This window comes from Nyctereutes procyonoides, unplaced genomic scaffold (assembly GCF_905146905.1).
Source record: "Nyctereutes procyonoides isolate TBG_1078 unplaced genomic scaffold, NYPRO_anot_genome, whole genome shotgun sequence".
Classification (NCBI taxonomy): Eukaryota; Metazoa; Chordata; class Mammalia; order Carnivora; family Canidae; genus Nyctereutes; species Nyctereutes procyonoides.
The window spans coordinates 42,027,796-42,041,726 of record NW_026575047.1 but is presented as its reverse complement, the minus strand read 5'-3'; the positions used below and the strand labels follow the sequence as shown (position 1 = coordinate 42,041,726).

Sequence of the window (13,931 nt, the reverse complement as noted above, 5' to 3'; positions counted from 1 at the left end):
AATACCTTCCCTACTCCGTTAGCTTTTCCTCATTCCCTTCCTCCATGTCCTCCAGAAACATGGCTGCTGCCAATCAGTAGAGGGTCCCCCAAGGCTATTAGAGCAGAACTAACAAGTTATCTTCAGCGTCTTATTTACCCCAAGATCCTACCACACTAATGAGGATTTTGATACAGAATTAGAATCTGAAAGAGAGGGAGGGAGGGAGGGAGGGAGGGCAGGAGGGAGGGAGGGAGGAAGGAAGGAAGGAATGAAGGAAAGAGGGAAATTAATTCTGGCACTGAAAAGTACCACAACCAAGGTGAAAGTTTCACTAGATGAGGTCATTAGCAGATCTGCAATGGCAGGAGAATCAGTCATTACACTTGAAGGTCAATCCAAAATTATTAAACTTAAATAACAGAGAAACAAACTTTGATAAAAAGGTCAACAGCCTTAGACACCTATAAGATAGCATCCAATGTGATACTGAATAGATAATTAGTCAAAAAGGTATAATGAATGTAAGTGAATGTGTATACCCCAAAATATGTAGGTGAAAGTTGACAGCAATGAAGGAAGAACTTTAAAAATTCAGTCATAATAGTTGGATATTGTATTTTATTTTATTTTTTTAATGAAGTTCAATTTGCCAACTATAGTATAACACCCAGTATTCATCCTGTCAAGTGCCCTCCTCAGTGCCCATCGCCTAATCACCCCATCCCCCTGCCCGCCTCCCCTTCTACTACCCCTTGTTCGTTTCCCAGAGTTAGGAGTCTCTCATGTTTTGTCACCCTCTCTAATTTTTCCTACTCATTTTCCCTCCTTTCCCCTATAATCTCTTTCACTATTTCTTATATTTCCCGTATGAGTGAAACCATATAGTGATTGTCCTCCGATTGACTTACTTCACTCAGCATAATACCCTCCAGTTCCATCCACATCCGAGCAAATGGTGGGTATTCATCCTTTCTAATGGCTGAATAGTATTCTATTGTATATATAGACCATATCTTCTTTATCCATTCATCTGTCAGTGGACATCGAGGATCCTTCCACAGTTTGGCTATTGTGGACATTGCTGCTATAAACATTGGGGTGCAGGTGTCCCAGCATTTCACTGTATCTGTATCTTTAGGGTAAATCTCCAGTAGTGCAATTGCTGGGTCGTAGGGTAGCTGTATTTCTAACTCTTTGAGGAACCTCTACACAGTTTTTCAGAGTGGCCATTTCACATTTCCACCAACAGTGCAAGAGGGTTCCCCTTTCTCCACATCCTCTCCAACATTTGCTGTTTCCTGTCTTGTTAATTTTCCCCATTCTCCCTGGTGTGAGGTGGTATCTCATTGTAGTTTTGATTTGTATTTCCCTGATGGCAAGTGATGCGGAGAATTTTTATTAAGATTTTATTTATTTATTCATGAGAGATAGAGAGGTAGAGACACAGGAAGAGGGAGAAGCAGGCTCCATGCAGGGAGCCCGATGTGGGACTCAATCCTTGGTCTCAAGGATCAGGCCCTGGGCCAAAGGCAAAGGCGCAACACTGAGCCACCCAGGCAACCCGATGCGGAGATTTTTATGTGCTTATTGGCTGTATGTATATTTTCTCTGGTGAAATTTCTGTTCATGTCTTTTGTCCATTTCATGATTGGATCTTTAATTTAATTAATTAATTAATTAATTAATTAATTAATTAATTTATGATAGTCACACACACACAGAGAGGCAGAGACATAGGCAGAGGGAGAAGCAGGCTCCATGCACCGGGAGCCTGACGTGGGACTCGATCCCGGGTCTCCAGGACCGTGCCCTGGGCCAAAGGCAGGCGCCAAACTGCTGCGCCACCCAGGGATCCCCGTCATGATTGGATTATTTGTTTCTTGGGTGTTGAGTTCAATAAGTTGTTTAGTTGGGTATTTTAATATTGTTCTCTCAGTAAGTAATAGAACAACCAAAAAAAAAAAAAATAGTAACTAGAGGAGTCCTGAATGGTTCTGTTGGTTAAGCGTCTGCCTTCCACTCAGATCATGATGCCAGGGTCCTAGGATCAAGCCCCACATCAGGCTCCCTGTTCAGTGGGGAGCCTGCTTCTCCTTCTCCTTCTGTTCTTTCTCACTATCTCTGTCTCTCTCAAATAAACAAATAAAATCTTTTTTTTAAAGAAAAAGAAAAATTATTAACTAGAGAATACCTGACCTGATTGATACATAGGTAACAATTCTCAAAGCAGAAAAATACACATTGTTCTTGAGTCCACATCAAAATTATCCTAGGTAGACCATATGCTAGGCTATAAAATAAGTCTCAGTTTTAAAAGATGAAGACCAGTAGTTATATTTACCAGTTATATTTATTTACCATGAGAGAATTAAATTGTAAATCACCTTTTGTAAGATTCTAGGAGATGTCTGAATATTCCAAAATAACATATTCCAAAATAATTCATGGACCTAAGAAGAAATCAGATGGGAAACTAGCAAATGTCCTAAACTGAATAAAAATAAAAATATATAGTATATCAAAATGTATGGTATACAGCTAAAATAGTGCTTAGAGAAAAGTTGTAGTTTTGAATGCTTCTGTTAGAAAAGTGGAAAGATCTAGGGTGCCTGGGTGACTCAGATGGCTAAGCATCTGCCTTGGGCTCAGTTCATGATCTCCATGAGATCTCCTGGGACCAAGCCACATGTCAGGTTCCTGGCTCAGTAGGGAGTCTGTGAGTCTGCTTACCTTCTCCCTCTGCCCCTCCCCTCTGCTCCTATGTGCTCTCTCTCCCTCTCTCTCTCTCAAATGAATAAATAAAGTCTTTTAAAGAAAAGAAAGGTGGAAGATCTAAAGTTAGCAATCTAAATTTTTACCTCTGCAATCAAGAAAAAGATGACCAAATTAAACTCAAGGCATGTAGAAGAAAAAAAGAAAGAAAAAAAAAAGCCAAACTGAAAATCAATGAAATAGAAAACATACAAAGAGTGAGAATCCTGGATACATGTTTGGTTTCTAGAATGATCAACAAAATGATAACCCTTCAGTTAGACTAATAAAAGAAAGACACAAGTTACCAAAATCTGAAATGAAAGGAGGCATCACAATAGACATTCCAAATGTGAAAGAATATTATTGACAACCATATACCAACAAATGGACAAATCCTTAGGAGGATGCAAATTACCAAGACTCACTTAAGAAGGCATGTAAAATCTGATAAGGCCTATTTTGAGTAAATAAATTATATTACTAGTTTAAAATCTCCCACAAATAAAATATGGCCCCGATGGGTGAATTCTATCAAACTCTTAAGAAATAATTAGTACTAATTGTAAACAAATTGTTTTTTAAAAATAGAGGAAAAACACTTCCCAATTCATTTATGTGAGCTGTACTATTCTGATACCAAAGCCAGAAAAGACATCACAAGAAAAGAAAACCAAAATGTCGCAAGCATCTATCTGAAAATCCTTTACAACATATTAACAAGTCAAATGCAGCAGCATATAAAAATTATCATTCACTGTAACAATGTGGAGTTCATCTCATGAATGCAAGGTTGGCTTAACTTAAAAAAATAAAATGCCATTCTACTACTTGTAAATAAGCAAATGGAAAAGCTACATAATTATCTCAATAGATGTGGAAAAGAATCATTTGACAAAATTGAACATCTCTTCAAAATAAAATCTCACAATGAACTAGGAACAGAAAGGGAATTCTTCAACCTCAAGTGGAGCATTTAGAGAAAAGTCCTATAGTTACCATCATGCTCAATGGTGAAATACAAAACACTTTTTCTAGAAGATCCAGAATAAGGCAAGAATATTTGCTTTCACAATTTTTATTCAACAGTTTACTGTGTATTCTAGTTAGTATAATAAGACAAGAAGACTAGTAAAGAGCAGTATATGGGGGGCACCTGGGTGGCTCAGGGCTTGAGTGTCTGCCTTTGGCTCACATTGTGATCCCAGGGTCCTGGAATCAAGTCCCATATCAGGATCCCTGCAGGGAGCCTGCTTCTCCCTCTGCCTGTCTCTGCCTCTCTGTGTCTGTCATGAATAAATAAATAAAATCTTAAAAAATAAATAAGTATATTGGAAAAAATCAAAACTATCTTTATTCACAGGGATAGTATTTTATGTATAATATCCTAAGAAATTTACAAAATAAACTACTAGAGTTAATATGTAAGTTTAAGAAGGTAGCAAAATGCATGATCAATTATCAGACTCATGTTATTTCTATACAGTAGCAATGAATAATCCAGAAATGAAATTAGGGGAAAAATCCATTTGCACTAGTTTCAAAAAGATGAAAAGTCAATTAGAAATAAATTGAATAAAAATGCGCTATGTGTACACTGAAAATCACAAAACATTGTTGAGAGGAATTAAAGGTGACCTGGACAAATGGAGAAATATACCAAGTCCCTGGATTGGAACACTCAATGATTTTGAGATGACTATTTTCTCTAAATATTCCTATAGAGTCAATACAATTCCTATCAAAATATCAGCAGGCTTTTTTGTTGACATTGATCATTAGATTTATGTGGAAATGCTAAAGGAACCAGAATAGCCAAAGAAACTACATAAGAGAAGAAGAAAGCTGGAGTATTTACCTTACATGATTTGAAAACTTTACATGATTTCAAAACTATAAGGCTACAGTAATTATGAATCTCTGGTATTGGCATAAGGATAGACCTATAGATTTATAGACTAGAATAGAGGCAAAAGAAATAAATAGTCACACATTTATGGTCAATTTATTCTTGACAACAATGCCAAGGCAATTCAGTAAAGAAGAGGAAGGACAGTCTATCCAACAAATAATGCTGAAACGATTTGATAACCACGTGGCAAAATAAGAATTTAGATATTTACTTAATACCATACACAAAATTTAACTTAAAATAGATAATAAACCTAAATTTAAGGACTAACCTATAAAACTTATAGAATGCCACCTATTAGAAAATCTTTATATTTTGTCTGCTTTGATTAGTCAAAGCTATCTTAGGTAGAACCCCCTAAAAAAGAAAAAGTTGAGGGGTGCCTTGGTGGCTCAGTTGGTTAAGCATGTGTCTTCAGCTCAGATCATGATCACTGTGTCCTGGGAATAAGTCCTGCATCAGGCTTCCTGCTCAGTGGGGGGGTCTGCTTCTTATTCTCTCTGTCTCTGTCTTTCGCTTCCCCCTCCCCATCACTCATTCTCTTTTTCTCAAATAGATGAATGAATTGCGTGAATGAATGAATGAATGAGTAAATGAATGAATGAATAAAATCTTTTAAAAAAAGAATAGGTTGATAAATTGGGCTTTATCAAACATATAGAGTTTTACTCTTCAAAAGTCCCTATTAAGAAACTAGAAGATGAACCATAGACTGGGAAAAATATTTGCAAATCATGTTTCTAATAATAGACTTATATCCAGAATATGTAAATTTTTACAAGTCAAAAATAAGAAAAAACACTTAAAAAGCAAAAGTTATGATTGAACACCTCAACAAAGACAATGTATACATAGTTAATATAAACAATATCTTTATTCATCAAGTAATTGCAAATTAAAACCATAATGGGATAGCACTACACAATCACTAGAATGAACATAATAAAAAAGACTAGAAATATCCAGCATTGGGGAAGGGTGTGTTTAGAAACCAGAACCATCACTTGTCATTGGTAGAAATGTAAAAGGGAAAACACTTTGTTTCTTCAAAGTGAAGCATACTTTTAATGCACAATCCAACAATGCCATTCCTCTGTATCCACCCAAGAGAAGCAAAGACCTACATCCACAAAAAGACTTGTACATAAATGCCCCTAGCAGCATTATTACACGGTATCTGAAACTGGAAACAATGCAAACAAGTCCACCAACTTGTGAATTAATAAACACATAGACTCTTCATATTCAAACAATGCAAACAGGTCCACCAGCTTCTGAATGGATAAATATGGATTCTTCATATTCATACAAAGGAAACTCAGCTAGCAATAAGAAGGAACTAACTACTGATACATCTAACAATGTAAACTTAAAAAGAAGTCAGAGGAAAACAAAAAATGTAAGGTTTAATTTATATGACATTTCTTATAAAGGCAAAAATTATAGTTAAGAAGCAGATAGGGGTTGCCTAGGGTAGGATGGACCAGAATTGAGCATGAGAGACATGTTTGTATGGTGATGAAAGTGTTTGAAAACTGGATTGTTGGTAATGGCTGCAAAACTAAATATATTTCTTTTTTAAAAAAAAAACTAAATATATTTCTTAAAAATCATCAAACTGTTCACTTAACTCAATAGAACTGATATACATATTTTTTAAAAGTAAACATTTATTGATTAACTGCCATGTGCCAAGCACTGTGCTAGGTAGTTACATAACAAAACTGAACAAAGCATGGACTTCTAAGAAATAACAGTTGGAGAGAGAGGTAGATTATCAGAAACTTAAAAGGACAGAATAATAAATACAAGAATGGGAATACTAGGAGGTAAGACAGAAGGGATTGATTAACTCTCTATTGGTGCATAGTTGAGTGGATGATCCCAGCTGGCTTCAGTGGACAAGGTTTTGAAGGGCAGATATGGATAAGCAGTGTTAGGATATTTCTTGAAAAAGAAATCAAATATCACAATTTTTTTTAAGATTTAATTTATTTATTTAAGAGAGAGAGAGAGTACACAGAGGGAGAGAGAGGAAGAGGGAGAAGCCGACTCCTCCTGAGCAGGGAACTCAATGTCGGGGCTCAATGTAGGGCTTGATCCTAGGACCCCAGGATCATAACCTGAGCTGAAGACAGACACTTAACCAAATGAGCCAACCAGGCACTCCTCACAAATGATTTTTAATCAAGTTTGATTTCAAGAGAAATCTGAAGAAATAGAATGACATGAATTCTGTGACAAAACTTGAGCCTTTAACCATTAGTTGTGGATCACAGTGAATTGAGAAGTGGATTGAAATCAGTTCTTCAGCACCTCTCCTTGGGGAGCATCTCTTGTTAATGACATTTCCTGGCATTGATCTTCTTCATAAATTTCCAGTTGTGAGCAGTTGCAAAGATAACACCTGTGGGTACTACTTACACAGTGACGAGCATGTGCCAGGCACTGTTCAAAGCACCTATGTACATTCATTCTTTTAATCATCCCAACTACTGTGTATTCTTGAATAGTGTGTAGCAATAAGATATACTTAACTGATGTTTGTGGAGTGAATAGCATCCCATTTTACACATGAGGGAAGGGAGATGCAGAGATGAGCTAAAATGTCTAAAGGTCCCATAGATAGCAAGAGCTGGCATGGGGACCTGGTGACTCAGCACCAGAGCTGACCTCAGATTCTGACCTCAGTGGTCTTCTAAAGTGTGTGCTCTATGAGATTGAAACTAAACCGTGAGTCAACTGCTCTGCAGTTCAAAATGAAAGAGGCAGTCAACCCTGGAATGAACCATTTTTGGGTGCTTGGTAAACAGGGGATTATCTCAGTGACAAGAAGGGAAATATATAATGCAAAGAGAGGTATTAAAAACTTCTTCCCATCTTGGAAGTTTGAATATTTGAGCAGAGTCACTCCCCCTGCCCTTCTAAACCTTCACCCATGAGCAAAATCCACTCTGAAGAGCACAATAACAACACTGTATATTTACTGAGGGTCCCAATTGCTTTACCCCATTACTCAGGGTAGGGACTATTCTTACCCCTCTTTCAATGATGACAAAAATGAGTTAGCAGAGTTAAATGACCTGTTCAAGTCAAACCACAGAGTGTGAATCCAGGATTCATAGTGTTGACCCCTGGTCCCAACCATGCCCTTGCCACATGCTTAATTCAGAGAAAACAGAAGACATCTGAGTTCTGTAGGATTGATCATGAGGAACCAGAGCCGCAGAAATGACCTCTCTCTAGAAATGGCTCTGAGCTAGGAGCTGTCTGGTGAGTTCATGGCTTATCTTTGAGAGTTATATTTTCTGTGAATTTGGGAAACCATACAGGGCTTGGAAGAGTCAGCAGAAAGTAGATGAATTGAAATGCAACTCAGGCTTCTACAGTGTGCCTCAAAATCAGAATTAAGGAATCAGGGTCATCCCTTCGCCTGTCAGCTGAGACTGCTCTTGACCCAACTGTTCCTGGACGAAGGCATTCAGTGTCTATGAGGATGCAGAAGACTCATTCTTAGGGCTGCTTCATATGTAGTCTTTTAATCCCTGCCAGGTCTGTGTTGAGACCATGCTAAATGCCAGATCCTGAGCCACGCTCTGTATGTACATTATGTCATTCCTTCCTGTGTTCCTTTACATACCCATGGGGTATAATACCTATTGAAGAAGTAGTTTTTGCAATGACTAAACTAAGCTCATATGCTCTAATTAGAGCATTAGAGTTGACATTCTGGATTTGTCCTTACTAGCTCTGTGACCATTGAAAAGATACCTGTTTGGCCTCTGTATTATGAGATAACAGAACTTACTTCAAAGACTTGTGATGATTAAAAAGAGCAAATGCATGTAAAATACATGGTAAGTGTTCAGTGAAAAGGTATCTATTATAATTTTCAAGTTTTGGAAACCTAGATTAAGGGCACAGAGCAAGTGGTAGGGAAAGAGTGGAATGTCCCAAGTTTTTTTCCATCCAAGATGGGAAATCCCTGAAAGCATTGAAACAAGGCTCTAGTGGATCAATTCATATGTAAAGTTCATCTATTTCTTATTCATTTACAAAACAGAACAAGACAATCTCCAACTATTATAGCTATAATTACCTTCATTTCTCACTCTGACATAGATCAATTTGTGTGAAATAAAAAGAGAAATGGAATCAGGACTTTATTATCAATGCTGTAGTAGTTTGGGAGTCCATTATTTAATGAATGGAAAACTGTTGCTGTGGATGTGTAGGAGAGATACTCCAACTGCATCCTGTAAAGCCCACATTCTCCAGGCTCCAATGAAGGGATCATAGTTTGTAGAGCTTTCTGAGATACCTAGTATTAAATTGAATATGTGGTCATTTGTGCAGGGATGGTATGAGCTAAGAAAATCAGGTTCACTTAGGTAAGAAAGGAGAGACCATTTAAATAATATCCAATTAGACTTTTTACAGCAAGATAAAACATTGATAAATTAAAACTATTTCCAGGGTGCGTGGGTGGCTTAGTTGGATAAGTGTTTGTCTTCAGCTAGGTCATGATCTTGGGTCCCTTGTGGGTCTTCTTGCTCAGCAGGGAGTCAGCTTCTCCTTCTCCCTCTGCCCCTCCCCTTTGCTCCTGCTCTCTCTCTCTAATAAATAAACAAATAAAATCTTTTTAAAAATGTAAAACTATTTTCAAGTATCTTAATCACTCTAGTTGCTACTATCTATCTATCTATCTATGTATCTATCACTATCTATCTATCTATCTATCTATCTATCTATCTATCATCTATCTACCTATCTATATCATCTATCATCTACACACACTATATGTGTTACAAATAGCATACATATACATATATTATATTTATGTCTATTTAAGCAGTTCCCTAAGGGTCTGTGCTAGCAGATTCTATTTATTTCAGCAAATAATTATGGAGTGCACTCTATGTGCTGCACAGCTTTGTGTGCAGAGATTTTCCTGTGAATGAGACACAGACCTGCCCTTATGGAACCTCTGGGCTGCAGAGGAGATAGAAAATAAACAGCTAATTACATGAACATTAATTTTACTGTAATTGTGATGAACACTTGAAGGAGAAAAATGGGGTGAAGGGATCACAGGCAAAGAGGGACAAAGTGGATAGATGAAATCAATTATGGGGGCAATTGTGGAAACTCAAGCAAGGACATTAGCAGCTTATTTCCCTTGTTCAGATGATGCTAATAGGTCTGCAGACTATGTGGAAACTTAAAGATCGTACTAAATCATATGAATAATTATGTGAACATATACATATATCATAGGTAATTTATAATACAATTAATAATTGTATTAATCTTTATGTTAATATAATTAAGTTATATTCAGCATGGGGACAGTAAGAACCCAGGGATATTAAGATATTTGCTCAATGTTATAGAAATTAACAAAATTGCATTTCCCTAAAAATAATTTCTTAATTCATATTCTCATTTTGCTGCTCTATTTTCTCCCCACAGCTTGTCCAAAAGCCTGAACTTTTACTGTTTGTTATCTAATGTACATAATTTTATATTATGTGCTAGTTTATGGATATTCTGTTGGCAGTGAAGTAGAGAACCCGTTTTTGCTAATGTCACAGAAGTGACAGTATTTCCACTAACCCAAGGACCTGGCATACTATCAATTCTTGAGTCATTGTCCTTGGTTGAGGGAGGTCCGATGACTAGAAGCCCCCTTTCTGTCAATTAGAGAGTGGCAAAGATCTACAGATGTTTTCTAAATATAGATTAAGTGGTCTCACATAAGTTTTTCTACTCTAGGAAATGGTGGGATAGGAGAACCCAGAGAGGGGGTCACTTGGGTGGCCTAGTCAGTTGAGTGTCTGACTCTTGGTTTCGGCTCAGGTCCTGCCCGGCTCTGTGCTCAGTGCAGAGTTTGCTGGAAATTATCTCCCTCTTCCTCTGCTCTTCCCCCTGCTCACACACATGCTCTCTGTCCCTAACATAAATAAACAAAATAGTAGCTGGATAGCTACTCTTTTTTTATTAAAAAAAAAAAAAAAGGCACCCAGAGAGGATGTATTTTTAGTTTTGTAACTGGTCCAGCCTCAGATTTATGTATCACAAGATGGGACTGGGAAGTTCATTTTGGCAATCATACTCTTTTAGAAAACATTATATGCCACCTTTCATGATCATCAATGACTTGTATATCTTAGAAGGATAAGTGAATAGTTCTTAGTCTAACTTTGACCTAGAAAACCATGAGATTGGGTGAAGTCACTCTGTAAATTTCAGTCCTTGTGAAATCTGTGGCTTTCCATCGAGTTCAATACAGTGATGTATGAGGCTGAATGTATGTAGGGGCAACATCAGTCCACAGTGATGCCGAAACACGGCACTGAAAAATTATGGTCTTTGGAGTTGGTGGTTAGCATTTGGATCTCATTCTAGCCTCTTTGTAGTGGGACTTATTCTATTTCATTCTTACTTTTCTAAGCCTCAGTTTCCTCATGTAAGGCCAAACAATGACAAACCCATAGTATCCATTTCTTAGGATTGATGTAAGATTTGCAGTAGTATATATTAAGTGTTTTATATGTTAAGATGCTTAATAAATGTTGAGATGTTATATTTTTATGATGCATATCCCCAGCTCATCATAGTTTTATTTATTTAACTTTTTTTGTAGACTCTTCCCAAAATCCTTGATAAGCTAGCCCCAGCATTCACGATGAGCAGCTGCAGCTTTCTTGTGGAGAAATCACGAGCCTCCACTGCCCGGGTGGTGGTATGGAGAGAGATGGGGGTGTCTAGAAGCTACACCATGGAGAGCAGCTACTGTGGTTGCAACCAGGGGCCCTATCAGGTATGTGAGGCTCCAGCATAAGCATACTTTCTGACTAGCAGTGATATACTATAATTGGGGTGGGGGGGTAGTAGCTATCAAAGACCATTCATTTTTTCTTTCTCTCCTGAAAGTGGAAGAAGTCTCCACGTAGTCTGGCCCACAACCTGATCTTGCAGAACTAGTTCAATGATCGCCTTCACTGGCAGCACAGTCTGTGTTGATCCTGCAAGCAATTTGTACGTGCCTGCTGATTTGGTTTCTTAGTCATCTGTCCTGGCCATAAAGTGGCAGGGAGCCTCCCTCAGACATGCACCCCTAGCTCTTATGGAACCTCTGCCTGGCCCTGTTATGTGCATGGGGATCTCTTGTTACCTTTTACACCAGGCCACTAGTTCCCCTTGCATCATCAAGGTTGTAGGTTGGCACACACATACTGTCCTTTACATCTGTGTATTGTACGCCTCTATCTTATGTGCTTATCTAAATCACCAGCCCTCTGTTACCCTGCTGTCACCAGAGTACACAGAAGTGAGTACATGACATGCATCTGGGACTCAGGCTTTAGTGTCAAGGGAAAGGCTCATATAAATCACATTCTTCTTACAGCTATATTAACTGCATGAGCAGCTGGATAGCTACTCTAGCAGGCTACTCTAGCTGTTTTTCCCACTCCCCCACTAGAGGACTATAAATAAGGAACATTGTGACAGTGCCATGGTAATAGATTCTTTTACATTTGTTAGGCAAGCTGACAGACTTCCATTCAACCCCAAGGATACCTGGACCTTACCAGCATTAAAGCTCATTATGTTGGCTTTGATATTCTCCTGGAACAGCCAGGAAGCACTTGGCATCTACATGGTCCTGTGTTTGTGAAAATCTGTTAGCTATCAAAGGGAGTATAGGGAGTGACAGCTGATGAATATTATCTAACTTCCTACCTGGCCAAAGATACACAGGGCTATCGAACCATTGGTTGTGACCTATTATTTTTGTTAAATAACCATTTAGTCTAAACAATTGCTCAAAATAAATGTTCTGTTATAGAATTAATCAATTATTAGATTGAATTCATCCATTTTACCCACACGAATGTCAATGCAGAATAAGAAGAGATCATTCATTGATGGTGCATGGAATTAAGCACAAAAGACCTCACTTTTTCACTGATTAGTGGTGCTGCAAGCCACATACTGCTTTGAACCTGTGTGTCATGTTATCAGATACTGATAATCCTAAATATTCCATTCCTCCCCACTATATAAGAGTTTTGTAAAGGCCAAAAGAGAATGCAGATAGGAATGTAGTTGGAAGTTATATCATCAGGAATATGTTCAGTTTCTTGGCATTCAAAGCCCATAGGATTGGGAAAAATAAGCTTGGAAAATTGTGACTCTAAAGCCTTATGGATATAGGGGCCAATCGCTTGTTTAAAGGACAGCATGTATCCTTCACAGATCAATTGGATTGGTGACTTTCATTTATTTGTTTCTCCAAACACCAGTTCGGGCTAACAGCTTCCAGTCAGATAAGTATCATTGCCATTCACTATAAGTTAACTAGAAACTCAAAGTCCTCCAGAGTTGTTTGAAAACTAAATGACTCATAGGTTCAGGCCCCTACCAACCCTCCATCTTCCTTGTAACAAACACAGAGCTGTTACGAATGAGGGAGAATGAAAGAAGCTTGCCCAACGGGATGGCTTTCACATATCAGCTCAGCATTTGCCCTGTGAAATTGTCCATGTGGCCTTTGAATGAGGTCTTTGTAAGAAAAGATGGAGAAGGAATTGGCTAGAGAAAGCCCTAATGGTGCCAAGCCTGGTTTTGCTTTAACAATCCCATTCTCTATATGAAACACCTCTCTGAGTGGATTGGTTTTCTCTTTCCTTTTTTCTGTCCTTACAAACATTGTTGAGTAACTGAGCAGAATTGCAGACAGTGAGTAAGAAGATGGTGAATAATTTTACATATGGGGAGGGGAGCACCCCAGGGAAAGGAAGCCAGCCCAGAGTTGGGTGTTTTGGCGATTTTTGTTTGAGGTGTATAATGAAGTCCATGAGGTATAAAGCAGTATAGAAATTTCCATCCTGAACATATTGCAAATGATTTCTGTACATTGAGACTTAGTCCCAATTGAGTCTTGAGGTTATTATTCTAAGGTCATCTTTCCATTTTTTGTTTAGCATTACCATTTATCCAAAAGATGGAGGATACTTAAATACACCCACGAGGGGCATTCCTTCCTTCCTTCATAAGAATATAAATATTTTTGCAGTTTCTCTGGTTAACGCGGCTTTAAAGTAGTTCCAATCATTTCTCTCCCAGCACACTAAGAATCTGATTTGTTAGTATTGAAATGAAATATCATTTCTTACAGTGACATTTATGTTGGAACTGCATTAAAGAATATAAGCTATTACCTGCAAATAATTATTATTAATACGATATTTTCTCTTCTATTTTCCAGTCCATAGTTGGC

At 37.8% G+C, this 13,931-nt stretch overlaps 1 protein-coding gene across 1 annotated transcript in view; it reads left to right on the top strand.

Annotated features, from left to right (window-relative positions):
• Positions 1-13,931, top strand: part of AGBL1 (AGBL carboxypeptidase 1) — a 733,865-nt gene that overhangs the window by 396,064 nt on the left and 323,870 nt on the right. Inside the window, exon 21 of the mRNA XM_055325935.1 lies at positions 11,292-11,468. Coding sequence (XP_055181910.1) covers positions 11,292-11,468 — 177 coding nt within the window. The remainder of the gene's footprint in view (positions 1-11,291; positions 11,469-13,931) is intronic.